Source organism: Pavona decussata, unplaced genomic scaffold (assembly GCF_977016875.1).
Source record: "Pavona decussata unplaced genomic scaffold, jaPavDecu1.1 SCAFFOLD_55, whole genome shotgun sequence".
Classification (NCBI taxonomy): Eukaryota; Metazoa; Cnidaria; class Anthozoa; order Scleractinia; family Agariciidae; genus Pavona; species Pavona decussata.
Window position 1 is genome coordinate 1122822 of NW_028145477.1, and position 17906 is coordinate 1140727.

General features: G+C 37.7%; 1 protein-coding gene and 1 pseudogene across 1 annotated transcript; one reads left to right on the plus strand and one right to left on the minus strand.

Moving 5' to 3' along the window:
• Positions 1-337: 337 nt before the first annotated feature.
• Positions 338-1344, plus strand: LOC146480165 (uncharacterized protein KIAA1958-like; annotated as a pseudogene).
• Positions 1345-2002: 658 nt separating this feature from the next.
• On the minus strand, positions 2003-6484 carry LOC146480166 (uncharacterized). Its single transcript, XM_085110042.1, has 3 exons — positions 6159-6484; positions 4538-4656; positions 2003-3720 (listed from the first exon to the last, which is right to left on the minus strand). Exons 1-3 carry the CDS (start codon positions 6463-6465, stop codon positions 3079-3081), a joined length of 1068 nt encoding a protein of 355 aa, XP_084966168.1. The 5' UTR covers positions 6466-6484; the 3' UTR covers positions 2003-3078.
• Positions 6485-17906: the final 11422 nt, after the last annotated feature.

Sequence of the window (17906 nt, forward strand, 5' to 3'; positions counted from 1 at the left end):
GGCATGATTACCTGTTAATGATTGGTTAATCCGTTGCATAGCAACCGTTCGTTATCTTGAAATTTGTTGCCAAGTTTTTGTTGCAACAATGGCTTGTCGTTTTATTGAAGCGGACGACGAATTAATTGAACTTTCGAAATGTGGAAGTGAAAACAAAAGCACAAAACGAAGCACAGGCTATTGGAAAGGAATTTTTGAAAAGTGGGCGAAAACTAGGGCAAAGGAGAAACAGCTAGAAAGCTACGACATCCCAGAATTGAACGAAGCACTCTCGCAATTCTAAGCTGAGCTGAGAAAAGAAAACGGCTAAGACTACGAGCCAGACTCGGTAAAGGTGATGCAGGCGGCTTTCGATCGATATTTCAGAAGTCAAAATTATTCAAAGTTGATCCTGAGGGATACAGAGTTCCTGTCTTCGAGGAAAGTGTTGGAAGGGAAGGCAATAAAGCTGCGCGAACAAGGGATGGGAAAACGACCTAACAAAGCAAAAAGCGTGACGAAGGAAGAAGAGGAGATACTAAGGCAAAACGGCCAGCTAGGCAACCAAACCCGTCGCTCTTTGACAAACACAATGTTGTGGTTGCTACCAATGCATTTTGGTTTACGTGGTCGACAAGAGCACCACGACATGATGGTGGAAGATTTTTCCATCGAAAAGGATGATGATGGCGTCGAGTTCATCACTTTTTCCGAAGCGCCTAAAAAGACTAGGCAAGGTGGTCTCCGTGTGAAACATCGGCTAGCTACTCCCAAGATCTTCGCCACAGGCGAGAAGAGGTGCCCCGTTGCTCTGTTTAAGCAATACCTGGAAAAACGTCCAGAAGAAATGAAGAAAACAGGGCCTTTTTGCCTGGCTGTTATCGACAAGCGTCGAACCAGCGTCGTGTGGTACAAGAAAACAGCGATGGGCAAGAATACCATCAATAACATAATGAAAACAATGAAAGAGGACTCACCGTTAAAACATGTCTGCCCCGAAAAGAAGCTAGCCAACCATAGTGCAAGAAAGACCGTTGTGAAGAAATTGAAAAGCTCCGGTATTCCAATATGCGAGATCAAAAACATAACGGGTCACAACTCCGAGCAGGGCCTAGATGACTACGACTCCGGTGATGAAAACGAGCAGAAAATCATGTCCAACATCATCGACAATGCCAAGCCTGCTTCCACTTCAAGAAAAGTTCTCCCTCCATTGTCATCAGTTCAAACTCAGTCCAGGTCTACAATTTCAGCCATTGCAATGTAAAGCTCAACGTCGCAGCAAACTATTCTTTGCAATCCAGTCTTAGCCAAAGCAAGCAGGCTTACAAGGGAATCATGCTCCAGGATTAGGAATCAGATTAAACTGTGTTTTGTTCAGTTAAAAGAACTTTGTTGTTTTTCTGTCAGCAGAAACGCTCTGTTGAAATGAGCTTTGTTTTGTAGACTTCTGGCAGTGTATCACGACACAGTTTTGGAGAATAAAATTTCATTTAATCGATTGTTCTGTTCAGTTTGATTGATGATTTACGCGCCGTAGCGCTAAACAGGCTTCCCAGATAAAAATAGACTGCGTGCGTGATTTTCCTTCGTATAAATTTTGCCCTTTATTGATAAACGATTAATTTCCATGAGACCTCGTACTATTAAGGATTAATTGCACCTGAGTTTTCAAAATTTTCCAAATTGCCCTCGTCGCTTCGCCACTCGGGCAATATTGGAAAATTTTGAAAACTCTAGTGCAATTAATCCTTAATAGTACTTGGCCTCATGTGATTACCTATACTAATTAATCCTTTAATCTTTAGGTACACCATTGCGCAAGGGCAATGAGCAAAATATTATGCTTGGGCCAGCCTATAGTCAATGTATAAAACGAAGATAAAAAGTTAAGCTGTTTGAATTCATAAGCAGTACATCGCGTTTGTCCAAGTACAAACAAATAATTCTTCTTCCCTCATGTAACTAGTGATTTTTTTCTGATTTTATTTTTAAGAAAATTAACTGTAATATTTTAAAGCAGCAAAATTACAATTACTTACATCATGAAAAAGAGCAAAAGCAACCATTGTAAGCTTTAGGAGGAAAATGATGCACACACTCTCTAACATGTTCCATCCAATAAATTTACAAGCTAAAATAAGCTGTGCTGGTCAAGCAGTGATTAGAAACAATTCAAATTATTTTTCTGTTATAATTAAAGAAAGAAGCTTTGCTCTATAACGTCTAAAGGCCAGGCTACTTAAAATGAAACAAGAACTTAATACATGATAATTTATTGGTTTTCACTGAGTAAGAGAAATCAGTTCAGAAGATTTTATCTTGGAAACACAATAGTGTTAAAAAGTTTAATATTGTTACTGAGTGTGTTGAGATCATGTTTTTGGGGAGTTATAAAAAGTCATTGACTTAAGCGAATAACTGAATTGAGTTCTCAAGATACATCTCCCCTGTTTAGAAAAACAATAGGCACAGTGGGTGGCAAAAAGTTGAATACCACTGCTACTCGTATTCAAACCGCGTTTTTGAGGAGAAAATCTAAAGGGCGGAAGTACAACCACTGAGTAAAGCGAGCTGCTTTCCTGCACTTCAGTTTTTGCCTTACAAGATCATTCTATGCAGCCTTGAGAGTGTGGATGAAATCCAATACTTTAGCCATACAATTTAAACCTATCAAGCAGGAATTTTCTTTGGTTTCGTTAATTGCTATACATGATGGTTCTACAATTAGTTGGAAAAATTGTCAAAGCTCTTACGCGCACTTACAGCCTGCAGCTCCCTGCACGTGCAATATACAGTGCGACAACATTGAATGGTCGAGGGAAGAATTAAAAGGACATTTTGCCTTCTATTGTTACTTGGACCAATACTTATATTTTTTGCTGAGGGGTGGATTTTTTGGCGATAGTGGCTCATAAATTTTCATCTAATTGTAGCTTTGAGTCTGTGAAAAAAAGTCGTAAAGTGCATTCTTTCAAGCAGGTTCTACAAAGCAGAACCTTCTGATGATGCTGCATATTTGCTTAGCGGAATTTGCCAACCGAAATTTTTGCTATTCTGTGTTCATAACTATCTGCATAACTCCTGTCAGTGAAAAGATTAACGTATCCACAGGTTTAACGCGTAGCTTTTGGTGGTCGACTTAAAGTCATTGCCAAAATCAGATGCACCAGATTGAAAACCAAACGAGGCTTTGTCAGCCTCCGTTATTCCAATCCCGTGATCAGCACGTCCACAATAGTTGCCTCCTCCACCAATCATCATCACGGCTCCATCTCCATTACTCCAGTCACACCAGAAGCCGATCTGATTGGCGCTTTGGATCTCCCCATTACAGGACGCACGGCCAAAGCCTTCCGTTGTTTGGTATTGGCCTCCATACTGAACTGTGCAATTCCCCAGACACTTGTCACTGGCCCAGACGATCTTATTCCGGAAGTCGCCATAGCTAACGATTTTCGATCTGAATGTCTGTCCACCAAGGCAGTCACCTGTGGTCTGCAACAAAGCGGTGTGCTGGAGGTCATCACTGCGTGTGATCTTTATCTCATTGCCGCTGATCAACCAAAATGCCGGCGAGATCATGTCAGTGTTGCTTAATGGATCAGTTGTTCTGCCAGCAGCAACACTCTTGTCATACCACCATTCACCACTGTCCTTCATCCAGTTTCTGGCGTCATTGTTTGAGAACCGAGCGATGAGAGTCCAGCCTTGTTTATAGCTCGTCATGTCGCAATGAACCTGATGGGAATACAACGACTTTTATATTTTTATTCGATTTAATTCAAGGAACCTGGAAGGTCAAAAGACTCTCAGTCCTTGGCACGCAAACCTTACAGTTTAAAATTACTGAATCATTTTGGATTAGTTCAATTTCATTCTAACTAGTCAGAGGAACTGTGTGGTGTTTCACTAGAATGATCATACTTTACGTACTTATGGATTTTATAGAGAGGGAGAAAAACCGGAGAACCCGGAGAAAAATCCTTGGAGACGAGGACGAGAACAAAGTCAACCCATATATGGTATCAACGCCGGTGGGAGGTGGAAATCCTCTGCCTTTGCCATTTTACGAGCTCGGCTAAATGTGACGGCCTTCCCTTTCTTGAAGCATTCTTTTCTGACACGGTGACAAAATTATAATTGACAAAGAATTTAGCTCTACTAGAGTCTGACTGATCGCTAAGAGATGGCCTAAATACTTAGATATACAGCGTTTCATATATCAGGTAGTCAAGCTGCTTGCTCTTACATTTCCGTGAATAGTCCTTGAGATTGGTAGGCTGCATGTTGTGATACTCCCTGACGTAAATGTAAACGTAATTTGTTACGTTTACGCGCAGAGCACCAAAGAGCTTATGGAGTTGAAAATGGAAGTGTTGGTTTTTGTAGAGGGAGGAAAACCAGAGAACTAGAGAACCGAAGAATTTTCCTTAACACTTAGAGCCCTAGCAGTCTCTCATGTATCATCCTTTCGAAGGAAAATGTTGTTATGGTAACGGTTGATTGTTTTCAAAGAAAAATACTGAATGAAGAAAAGCGTTCAAAGTAATCTTACCAAAAAGGGTGCCACTGCTTCTCCCAGCCAGAATAAACCACTTGTCACCTTCTCATCCTGACGCTCTGTGATCTCCATACATGATGCTGCAGGCACCTCTGGTACGTGTCCTAGTCGAGCTTTTATGGAAACAAAATTAACTGGAATTAAACTTGCGAAGTAAAAACTTTCTTTGCATTTAAGAAAAGCATAAAAGACACAGCCTATTATCATTCATTTCTGATTTTTTAAGGAACCGCTGCGTACATGGAACCTTACGAAATGATAGGCTATGAACTTCTACTGCCGTTAATCCCTTTGTTATTATCTGTTTTAAAACTGAAGTACCACTATCGTTGACTTTCATACTATTTCCCTTATTTTGGAACAACATCTACAGCTAGCCTTCTTCTGGCAGAAAAACGTACTTTTTTGGTAAAAAGAACCAATTCTTTAGTATATAATAGAGTGCTAAGTGAACCCATTCAAATCTTAATGCAAGACGCAAAAAAAAAAAGCTTTGACCTCGGCAGAAAGCGAACCCACGACCTCCGAATTTGATCGTGCGTTGTCTACCAACTGAAGTACGAGACCAATTATTACACCTTAAGGCAGAAAACACAAAAGTATTATCTTTTCGGGAACACTCAGGTCTGTAGGACAAAGAGAGTGGAGGACTATTTTACATTTTAATATTTAAGGTGATTCAATTGTTTTTATCATTATCAACTGTAAATTACTATGCATTAGATAGTAGTTGCCTTAAGATTGTAAATTGTACTCGGCAATTCAGTTCTTTTACTGCAAGAGAGTTTTTAATAAACTTTTTACTATTTACTGGAGTAAGTCGTGGATTATAATGGTGGCAGCTGCGAAAACAGTGTGAAGGAGAAGGGTGGAAATGAATTTGCTGCTAGCACAGAGGACACAAATGATGGATTAGAGATTTCAGTAACTCTGTAGTGTATTATAAAGTGTTACGAACCCATGAAATAAGCACTGCAAAGGATTTTACAGGAAATAACTGAGGAATGTAGCTGTGCTAGAAAGCATCTAGTTGCGTTTTGACATTTCCATACATTTGTCTGTATAGTGAAGCAGCCGTAAACTGCTACTAAAAGAAATTATAGTTAAAGTGAAAAAAATACATGGAATTGTATGGAAAGTTCAAAACACGACTGGTCGCTTCCTAGCACAGCTACATCTCTCCAATCCTTTTTCTTAAAATCCTTTTCCTAGTGCCAAAAATTTCCAATTCATAAATTTTTCAGAAACGATTTTTTAATGAAAATTATTTGACGTCGGATTTCCATATAAACACTGTTTTTTCAAGACGTGTTTGTCTACTCGTCAAAATGGCGTCGAAAACCGTGATAAGGCCTATTCCAGCCAGGGGGTTGGAAGCTGTTCTAGTTAAAATCCTTATTACTTGATGCTAGGTGTTCTGTGATGGACTATCATCCCCTAAATGAGCGAACGAAAATACTGCTAGTTGCTTCATGTTATAGAAACTGGGTTGAGCTACGGCTATGATTTCCTTCCTAAACTGTTGTTGAAAGTGTTACTGAAGCAATAAAGATGAGTTGAAGAATTTAACCGCAAATGCACTTAGAAGTTGAAACACATGGTAAATTCACTATACCTTTATTGTCCATGGCTTTGTAGAACCTGTAGTCATCCGAGACATAATCACTAGGTTTGGCTTCCTTGGTTGTGTTATTGAGTTCGCAGAGCTTTGTTGCTACGACAAAGTTGAAACTCAGGCATCCCTTCTCGTTGTTACAGAGGAGTTGGCATTCGTGAGGAGCTTTAACTTGCACAGTGTTAAACGTGTGGCCTCTGAGTGCTTTGCCGAACACTGACTCCTCTGCGGGCTTGCATTGCTGGTTGGCGCTCTGACTTGTAGATATCCGGGAGATCAAGCAACATGCAAACAGTGTCAAAAACATCTTGCCAAAGAAATGTTAAGTCCAGAGGTTCTGAAAGTTGGAGAAAAGTAAACTGTTAGAACAAACAAATCAAAAGATAGTGACACTATTCATAGTTCAAGCTTATCTCGTTAAACTAGCACGGGGAAAGCATATCAAGCTCACGGTTAACGAAAGCCATTTTTTAAGGCCCAACTTCAGTGACAGAGACGCAAAAGTTGAAACATTTTCATTTCCTGCTCAGAAGACTCTAATAAACCTTTTTGAAACGGTAAATCGAAAGAAAAACTTCTAACAAGTACTCGACAGTTTCAACAGTCAAAATTCGAGGGCACACGTCGACGAAATGACGCTACGAGGAAGGATTGCTGTAGTCTCGAAGCCAGGAGAATCTGTCATGTATGGATCATAAATCGTCACTGGCGCCGCGGACTTTGTCGAAAATCCTTCAGAACTTCTGGCAATTGCTAAAAATATAGATTTGATTGTCAATTGTACAGGTTCTCTTTTTACATGTGAATGAACGCTTAGCTGAATATTTATTTTTCATTTTTGTCTAATTGGCATGTAATATTAAAGCAGAAAGCATATACAAATATGGAAGGGTAAAAAGGTACATGTAAATTACATTCCAGCATTACAACGTAAGAAAATTGGCAATGAAACAAAAAGTTTCGCGTGGATAGAGTCCCTTGAGTGCTTAGTCTTGGTATTTTTTCTCTAATTTTGAGCATTTTTAACCGATGAAACACTTAAGCTTCGCTCGGCATTTCTTAAGAGTTTTAAAGTTCTTATGAACTTATATTATGTTCCTCCTTAAAAGCTTTCCAATTACGGCTTGTTTATGTTCCTCTGCACACTGGTGGCACATGTAACCGATGTAATTTGCATCAAGCAAATCACATGTTAGTTCATAAACAACATTCTTTGGGTTAAATAAGAGAGGCTTTAATTCCGTTTTCTCTTAGGTCGTTAATGATCTTTTTGCTTGTAAAAATGTGGCTGCAAATTATGATCGATTTTTTGTCCAAGGTCTTGAAGCTGTCTGCGAACCGCGTCGGCGAATTTGTGGTCCTCGTTTGGCAACGTTATCCGTAGTATTCTGTCAGTTGGCGGGTGACTTAAGGCTGGAGGGTTTTGGAGACTGTTGATGGTTGAATCAATGAGCACCTCAGCATAGATTTTAATTTCAAAAATATTACTTTCCAGTGTTTATATTCTCGTTAGAGGAAATCTAGTGAAGACGACGAGCGCTGAGCACGATATAAGTCGTTCTTAAAAGCGGACGTTTTTACCTGCCATCTACTGACTTTGGCTGTGGAAGAGAAGCCCTTGAAAGCGAAATTTTTGAAATGAAATAAGAAGAAAAAAAAACTTTATTAAGAGCCGTTGTCAGTAACTTTCGAGAATCCGGCGACAGAAGCGAAAATGCGAATTTTTTTTTATTTGCCCCAAAAGACCCTTTTGGTCAACTATTTTCGAAAATAATATTCAAAAGCTCCAGCGAATTTTTTTTTCGGCAAAAATTAGGAAAGTTCGAAATCGGCCTCAACGTGCCCGATGGCCCGATTGAAATTATGCAAATTAGTACATTTTCAAAACTCTCGTTCAAGACAAGGCAACGTTTTCTCGAGTTGACACTTTCACAATCGTTATTACATCCCTTTTGCTTGCTTCCAAACTATATTTTATCTCGACCTGAACATTTTTTCATTTGAAGTTAGCAACGTAAAGAATACAATGTTTGCTATTTCTAAGATAGAGTGATTTTAGCTATATTTCAGATGACCATATCATCGGGGGTATACGAATACACTGGTAATGAAATAACTTTTTTCAACGGGTAATTTTTCTTATTTATCATGTTCAACTATTTAGTTTGGCCCGTGAAAAGCGAGCGCGCTAGGTCGAGATGTGTGGAATGCACTTTGACACAATTCGCCATTTCAGCACTTCATGTTCCTCCTGTTACTTTGCACGTGATACAGTTCACGGAAGCTTTTAGATAAAAGCCAAGGTCTCTGGTTTCATTTCATGCTTTAATACACGTAAATAACTAGCTTTAAACTTGAGAGCTCCCTATATTAGCATTAAGTCATCAAATAATTCGTTTCAGGTGAAATTTTCGAGTTTATATTAGCCGTTCATGTGAGATGAAAGAGCCGTTCCCAGGGAAACAACTCGAAATCAGTGAAATTAATACCCTGTCTCTCATATCATACTACACTTCCAAACTACCGTTATTTTTAAGCTAGAAAGTGTAAATGCTCCCTTTTTGTGTGACCTAAAATAGAATTTGCCTTAAATATTACGAATAAAGTCCACTGCAATAAAAAACTGAAAAAATCGCGCACTGACGTAAATGTAAACATCAGCCGTTTCTCAACTCGCCACATGGGTGAAACGCGTCCGTTGTTTTACCTCTGTATACATTTATGACCAGAAAGTAGAAACAAAAAATTCTTCTCTATGCCCATCTGTATAAAAACACTTGCCAACCAAGCTTTTGTTTTTCTGTGTGTTTGTCGAAACTACTGAAGAATAGTGCAACATTGTTGCTGACTACTTGACTCATTCAATCACAACCGGATAACACGACTGAATACTAGATATAAAAAAATGCTCTTAATTCTCTCCAATCGTTACTCACATTATATCCAGCGATATCACATCTTAGAGGCAAGGCTGAAAGTTGTCTCAAATTCCGCATGTTAGAAATTTAAAGTTTTGAACAACGCGAACAACTTTCATTGCGTGACAAGTGAAATGTGATACGCAAGCGCGCGAAAAGCACAGGAATAAGCTATGTCAACATTTACGCTTGTGATGACAGTGCGAAAATAATTTTTGAAATTACAAGAAGAAATTAAGACAAGTCAAGGTCTGCAAGGTATTTTTGATTGCCGGATTGAAACGAAAATCATGTATCCCCCGGGGGGGGATTTTACCGAATTCTCATCAACAACAACAACAACAACAACCTTTATTTTCCTCAAAATAAAGCCGAAATTAACTAAAATGAAAAGTAAACAAATCAAGAGCTTTCGAGGTCTCGATGCGCTATTTCAATACTATCCTCAAACAAAGAGCTAATATATTTAGGAAAGTAAAGTTTTTCTTTCGCCATGGAACCTCTCCGTGCGGATCGATCAAGCTCAAAAAATGCACAATATTTGCAATGTGTTACGCTTAATCAATACAAAAAGGGCGTTCGCTCGCACCTATACAGGCACAAAAAATCCGGCCTATGAAGAAATTCAGGACGAAATAGTGTTGTTGCTAGAAGGGCAGGTAAAGTGTTTTCATTTGAGTGAAACTAAGAGCATGAAAGAACATTTTATTTCCTTTTCTGATTTTCCCCTATTTTTTTAGAGTCGTTGTTCATCATGATCAATGTATGCACTGTGGCTTAACCTAATCCAAATGGAACTCTAATAAGTTATATCTTCAACCAATTCCATATAAAGACCACTATAAATTGAATAATCACTAGACTCTGGTACACAGGTTCAAAAGATACTCTCACTGGCCTTTTCAAAGGCTGTTTGTGTCGTGGATACTCTGGAGCACGCTAGGAGGATTTAACAAAGACAACGTCAGACTTGAACAGTGACGGCCCGTAAGAGATAACACCGTCTTTTAGACCGAACACGAACATCTGAGAAATACCAGTCGTGCCCCTTGTCCTTTGACACTAGTGCGCGCACTAGAAAATAAATTAAGGTTAAACTCTTATCTTGAAATTCGATCAGCTCTACCGTCAGCAATAATGCAGAATAATGTTGTGTATTTCCAGTTAACATTTTATCACCATCATTGACTCATTTCAAACTGACATTAAAGCTACGTTAAATATTTGACTGCAATAGGCCTTGTCACGGTTTTCGACGCCATTTTGAAGAGTAGGCAAACAGGCTTGAAATAACAGTGTTTGTCTGAAAATTCGATGTCAAATAATTTTCATAAAATGATAAAACATTGCTGCTGAAAAATTCATCAATTGGAAACTTTTGGCAGTAGGAAAAGGATTTTAAGATAAAAAATTGGAGGGATGTAACTGTGCCAGAAAGCGTCCAGTCGTGTTTTGAACTTTTCATACATTTTCCAGTATTTTTTTCCTGCGAACTATTTATAGTACTACAGTTCACGGCTGGTTCGCTTTACAGACAAATGTATGGAAAGTTCAAAACACGACTGGACGCTTTCCAGCACAGTTACATCCCTCCAATTTTTTTTCTTAAAATCCTTTTCCTAATGCTAAAAGTTTCCAATTCATGAATTTTTCAGCAGCAATGTTTTATGAAAATTATTTGACATCGAATTTCCATACAAACACTGTTATTTCAAGTCTGTTTGCCTACTCGTCAAAATGGCGTCGAAAACCGTGATAAGGCCTATTGTATTTTAACAAGTTAACCTGAAAAGAATTCTTTTTTTTTTTTTTCGTTCCATTCATGGTAAACGTCCTTATTGCATTGATTAACCGTATAACACATTGCAAATCTTGTGCACCTTTTGAGCTTGATCCACAACTTTTGAGCATTGATCCATGACGAAAGACAAACTTCACTCTCCTAAGTGTATTAGCTTTTTGTTTGAGGATAGTATTGATATACCGCATTGAGGTTTCAAAAGGTCTTAATTTGTTAACTTGATTTGTAAATTAATTTCGGTTTTACTTTTCCTGTAATATTATTGATGAGAATCTGACACAGACAATACAGAGTGAATCTCGGAGGAGAAAAACTACATGATTATCGTTTCAGTCCATTAAATATACCTTGCAAACCTTGACTTGTCTCAATTTCATCTTGTAATTTCAAATTATTTTCGCACTGTCATCACTGACAAGCGCAAATATTGACAAAGCTTATTCCTGTTCTTTTCGCGCGCTTGCGTATCACATTTCACTTGTCACGCACTGAAAGTTATTCGCGTTCCTGCGTTGTTCAAAACTTTAAATTTCTAATATGCGGAATTTGAGACAACTTTCAGCCTTGCCTCGGGGATGTGACATCGCCGTATATAATGTGAGTAACGATTGCAGAGAAGTAAGAGCATTTCTTTATATCTAGTATTCAGTCGTGCTATCCGGTTGTAATTGAATGAGTCAAGTAGTCAGTAACAATGTTACACTATTCTTCAGTATTTTCGACAAACACACAAAAAAGCAAAAGCTTGGTTGGCAAGTGTTTTTATACAGATGGGCATAGAGAAGAATTTTTGTTTCTACTTTCTGATCATAAATGTATACAGAGGTAAAACAACGGACGCGTTTCATCCATGTGGCGAGTTGAGAAACGGCTGATGTTTACATTTACGTCAGTGCGCGATTTTTTCAGTTTTTTATTGCAGTGGACTTTATTCGTAATATTTAAGGCAAATTCTGTTTTAGGTCACGTAAAAAGGGAGCATTTACACTTTCTAGCTTAAAAATAACGGTAGTTTGGAAGTGTAGCATGATATGAGAGACAGGGTATAAATTTCACTGATTTCAAGTTGTTTCCCTGGGAACGGCTCTTTCATCTCACTTGAACGGCTCAATATAAACTCGAAAATTTCACCTGAAACGAATTATTTGATGACTTAATGCTAATATGGGGAGCTCTCAAGTTTAAGGCTAGTTATTTACGTGTATTAAAGCATGAAATGAAACCAGAGACCTTGGCTTTTATCTAAAAGCTTCCGTGAACTGTATCACGTGCAAAGTAACAGGAGGAACATGAAGTGCTGAAATGGCGAATTGTGTCAAAGTGCATTCCACACATCTCGACCTAGCGCGCTCGCTTTTCACGGGCCAAACTAAATAGTTGAACATGATAAATAAGAAAAATTACCCGTTGAAAAAAGTTATTTCATTACTAGTATATTCGTATACCCCCGATGATATGGTCATCTGAAATATGGCTAAAATCACTCTATCTAAGAAATAGCAAACATTGTATTCTTTACGTTGCTAACTTCAAATGAAAAAATGTTCAGGTCGAGATAAAATATAGTTTGGAAGCAAGCAAAAGGGATGTGATAACAATTGTGAAAGTGTCAACTCGAGAAAACGTTGCCTTGTCTTGAACAAGAGTTTTGAAAATGTACTAATTTGCATAATTTCAATCGGGCCATCGGGCACGTTGAGGCCGATTTCGAACTTTCCTAATTTTTGCCGAAAAAAAAATTCGCTGGAACTTTTGAATATTATTTTCGAAAATAGTTGACCAAAAGGGTCTTTTGGGGCAAATAAAAAAAAATTCGCATTTTCGCTTCTGTCGCCGGATTCTCGAAAGTTACTGACAACGGCTCTTAAGCAGACGTTACAATGCTATGGATGTGATATTTGAAATCGCCAGCTGCAGGTGTCCTTTCCAATTTTCAGTTTTTGACTCCAATTCCAATGACGGATCTCAGCAATATTTGTTATTTCTAAGGGACCGTTCATTTTTTATGAGCATGGGGGGGGGGGGGGGGGGGGCTAGTGGGATTTGGTTTGGTTTACTGTGATTTCTTTACAGTACTATCAAAAAGTTACCGTTCTCTGCTTAGGTAAAGATTTCTCTTGTTTAAAAAAAAAGTTTTATAGATAGTAACACGTTTACAGCAACGGCAAACCCTAAATTTCCATTTAGATTCTTAGAGGAACTATAAAAATTAATCAAGCAAATGTTTAACGTGAAATTACTCCCCTTCGAGTAGAGACAATTAATACACGTACAGATCTGACTAACAAAATACGGATCGAAGCATACCAATCAACGATTACGAGTCATATTAAACAGAAAAAAAACAGCGGACACACAGATATCTGGCGCGTAGGTAAGGGTTAGATAGGGGTGTTTGTTGAGTGCGGAAGGCGCTCTTACTAGGGGGGTCCGGGGGCATGCTCCCCCGGAAATTTTTGAAAATCTAGGTTCCCAGAAACCTCATTTTCTTGCATTTTGAGACCCATTTTAGGCAAATCACAAATTTGTTTTACAGCAGCTTTTTAAGCTATATACATCATTTCTTCGGCATAATTGTCTCAACTTAAACAAGAAAGTTCAATGTACATTTCGCGTCCTGTCAAGTTCTGATAGCTATTCGATCTGCTGATAGTCATACATCAAGCTGGTAAACTACATCATTCTCGGGTGAAGGCCTTCAAACAAATTGACTATCTCGTCAAGATTGACAGGCATATCATATTTGATATGCATTAGAACCAGGGCGGACATTGACTACTCTCTCGCATGGTACACCTCATGTAGTTGTTCAACCTCCTCATTGCGCTTTTTCTTCCGCCATTATTGATCTTCAAAGGGGGTTTGTTCGAACCCCTCGAACCCCCTCCCCCCCTCCTACACGCCTGGATATTAAAGTACTGCTATTAAAAATGACAGTTACAAGCTTTTCTGAAGATGGCCTACGGCTCAGATTTACCGTCAACTGAAGTCACCAACAACAGTTCTATTATTAAAAACTAATCTGGATGTTCACGCTAGGCATACTACTGAGTCTACTGATACTCCTGGGTTCAAATAATTTACTAATCAACAGTCTTTATAAAAGTGAGTATTATTAAACAGAACATGAAACAATCTATTGATATAGTTCTGAGTAAAACATCTTAATAGAAAACTAATCCCCCACGGATGATTCAATAGTGAGACTGTTACGTTTTTATATTAATTTGAACTTGTACAAACATAGGTTTCTACTTCAGTTTATATTCATTATTGCTTTTCCAACAGATATACTTCATTTCCTCAGTTGTTGTTAATATGAAATGCAGATTTCGACCTTAGTGTGTAAAACAAATTAAATGTGATTAGGAAAATCGTATTAAATAAAATTGAAATAATATTCAATTTCTTCATCTGTTTCTGTGTTGAGCCACTTTCAATTTCCCCTACTAGCCAATTATTGCTGGTGACCCCCCCCCCCCCTCTTTCACTAAATTTTTTTGGTAGCCCCCCCCTTTAGTGCCATTTTTTTTCTCGTGCCCCCCCCTCTAAATCCTGCCAGCCCCCCCCCCCCCCCCATGCTCATAAAAAATGAACGGTCCCTAAGCGGTATCCTTTTTTGAACTCTAGTTTTTGAATGGAAGGCTAGACGTTGATGATATAAATTATTCAAGCTTGTATTTTCAGGATTAAGAGTGGAAAATCTTTTATTGTTTTCTTGAAGTTTCAAACATAGTCACCAAATCCAAGAAACAAGGATTTATTTCTTTTAAAAATGACCAATTTTAAAACTGTTGGCTAACTTTCCGACAATAAAATATGTTCCTACAAATAATAGTGATTCTTGGAAATTACTTTCCACAGAAAAACGGCCTTTTGAAAAACATCAATTGTTTTCAAAACGTTTCACTCTTATGTAAGGGGTACATAAACTTGCCACATTTAAGGAGGCTCGAGGCAGTTTTTTTGGACTTAGGGTGGAAGTTTTGAAATTACAATCTCGCATACAAGATAAACTTCGATCTCCCTCATACTACATCATCATTTCAACATATGATCAAAGTTAATTTTCTCATCGGTTTCCAAGCAACAGCTATTACCATAGCAACGGAAACGCATAGCCTCTCATTTTAAACATTGTCGATTATCTCGAAATCTAGTCAGACACTTTATGACGGAACTTTAGAGATTTAAACTACTCAATCTAGACAACTTGTAGGAGAAATTAGAAAAAAATCTGTAAGAGCGTTTTCAAGTAAATAATGAATCAATTTTTACGGGGTGATTTTGTTTATTCCAGCATTTTTCACCATTATCTCTGGCAAAATAAAACTTGACGCTTTGTCTTTTCTGTCAAAGGGTCTTTCCTGATAGCAAAACATTCTAAATGTATATTGAGGATCATGCGTGTCTCTGATTTTAAGATATTTATGTTTAAGAACTGTGAAAATAAAGCGTAGATGAATGAAAAAGTTCCTACTTTGCATAAATCGAGATATCTTTAAAATACCCCCACAGATTTTTCGGTTAAATTACAAACGGTTAAAGTAAGAATTCTTTTCCATATCTAAGCAAGTTTTAGGCTCAGGAACCGAAATTGGTGTTAGATAAGAAGGCTGAATCTTTGTCACGTTTCAGTCGTTATTTGCTTTCTCCGAGGAATAATTTTATTTTGTTTGTCCCGGTCTATTTCACTGCTATTCACGTGTTTTGAATATTTATCATAACGTGAAGTCGTGCAAAAGGTAAAATTTACAATGGAAGACTTGAGAAGCAGGAGCATATATTTATGTAAATTTTACCTTTTGCACGACTTCATCTAATCATAAATATTCACAGCACGTGAATAGCAGTGGAATAGACCGGGACAAATAAAATAAAACTCTTGTTCGAAGAAAGCGAATAATGACTGAAACTTGACCAAGATTCAACCTTCTTATCTAACACCGGTTTCGGTTCTTGAGCCTAAAACTTGCGTGAATATCGAAAAGAATTCTTACTCTAACCGCTTGTTATTTAACAGAAAAATCTGTCGGGATATTTTAAAGATATCTCGATTTATGTAAAGTATGAACTTTTTCATTCATTTGTGCTTTATTTTAACTATTTTCAAACATAAATATCTTAAAATCGGAGACACCCATGAAGCTCAATGTACATTTAGAATGTTTTGCTATTAGCAATGACCTTTTAACAGAAAAGACAAAGTGTCAGTTTTATTTTGCCAGAGATATTGGTGAAAAATGCTGGAATAAACAAAATCACCCCGTAAAAATTGATTCATTATTTACTTGAAAACGCTCTTACAGATTTTTTTCTAATTTCGCCTACAAGTTGTCTAGATTGAGTAGTTTAAATCTCTAAAGTTTCGTTATAAAGTGTCTGACTAGATTTCGAGATAATCGACAATGTTTAAAATGAGAGGCTATGCGTTTCCGTTGCTATGGTAATAGCTGTTGCTTGGAAACCGATGAGAAAATTAACTTTGATCATATGTTGAAATGACGATGTAGTATGAAGGAGATCGAAGTTTATCTTGTATGCGAGATTGTAATTTCAAAACTTCCACCCCAAGTCCAAAAAAACTGCCTCGAGCCTCCTTAATGTCATTGCAGACTGCAAACATAACAGGCCATTGTTTTACAAGTTTCATAAGATTATGAAAACATTACACTAACTATGACTTTATCTCAGATTTGGCAATGTTAGAGACGTTTCAGTAGTTGTAGTCAATTTTAGTCATGACAAGCCGATGTGCCAGGAAGGTCAATTAATACTGAGTTACTGGCTTAGGCATAAGTCTTTGTTACAAAGAATGTTTGATGTAAGACTGTGTGAGGAGTGCTCTCGCGGTGTTCAGTTTTATTGGACTTTAGACATACAAATTTGCAACAGGACATTCCTTTGATAAAATAAACGTTCAGTTTTCACAAGCTGTAGGTTTAATTGTTATCCTTTTAAAATTGGATCAGGTTTAGCAAATTTGGTGCATTTTATTTCTACTTTATGTTTGTCAAACCTCTTCACACCCTTTGCTTACTGCTACAAATTCATTGAAGAAAATTCCGGTTAGCCTATAATCGAAGTAAAGACCAAGCAGTACGGGCAACAATTTCTTACAACTTGTCGCGCAACAAATGTTGTATTGCCAATTGCGTTTGTTTGTTGCCCGTGTTACCAACACCTCGCGCAAAAAACATTCATGTTGCAGAAACTAGAAGTAGTGTCTACTTTAATTTCTTCAAGATAAAATTTGTTGCGCGAGGGGTTGGTAATACGGGCAACAAGCAAGCGCTTCATACACTTCAACATTTGTTGTGCAACACGTTGCAAGAAAATATTGCCTGTGTTACTGGGATTTAACAGGAAATGTTCAAAGTACGTTTTGTACTTTTATGTGTGAGTAGGGTTCAACGTTGGCTGGGTGTTGTTTCGAAATTCCATACCTTGATGCGTCACACCTCTTCGCAAGTGTATTGGGAAGAGACAAGTTTCTTTAAAATAGGTTGTGTTTGACAGCAGCTTCTCAAACTCATTAATAATTCAACAATCCAAGACAAAGGAAATAATGCATCGTGACGTGTTTGGATATCTGATGAAAAACGCATTCTTTTTAAATCCTTAATTTCCCCTTCAAAATCAGTTCGTTTGAGAAGTTATATCAAACAATCGCCACAGTGTTTCATGTAATATATCAAACACGAGAAAGTGTGTTTCATCCGATATCCAAACACTGAGAAGTACGTTGAAAAAACCAGGCGCAGCCGAGTTTTTTTTTAACCAACTTCGAGGCGTTTGGAAATAGGAGGAAACACTCTTTCGAGTGTTTGATATAGCTTCTCAAACTATTGATAATTCTTGGAGAAATTCGAAGCAAAAGTTCACAATATTTTATGATAATTAATATCACATTTCCAAACCTTCCTCACGGTAGTGATTTCCTTTGTTTTCTCTTCATGAATTATTAATGAATTTGAGAATACAATATCAAAAACCTGGAAGTTCGTCAATAATACTCCGCTAAGCGTC

What these genes read in the sequence shown, in the direction of transcription:
- LOC146480166 (XM_085110042.1), bottom strand. Translation starts at nt 6,465, where the DNA reads ATGTTTTTGACACTGTTTGCATGTTGCTTGATCTCCCGGATATCTACA. An exon ending in CAAAGCCATGGACAATAAAG is followed by an intron (nt 4,657 to 6,158) that starts GTATAGTGAATT and finishes TTTCCATAAAAG; the next exon opens with CTCGACTAGGACACGTACCA. An exon ending in AAGCAGTGGCACCCTTTTTG is followed by an intron (nt 3,721 to 4,537) that starts GTAAGATTACTT and finishes TATTCCCATCAG; the next exon opens with GTTCATTGCGACATGACGAG.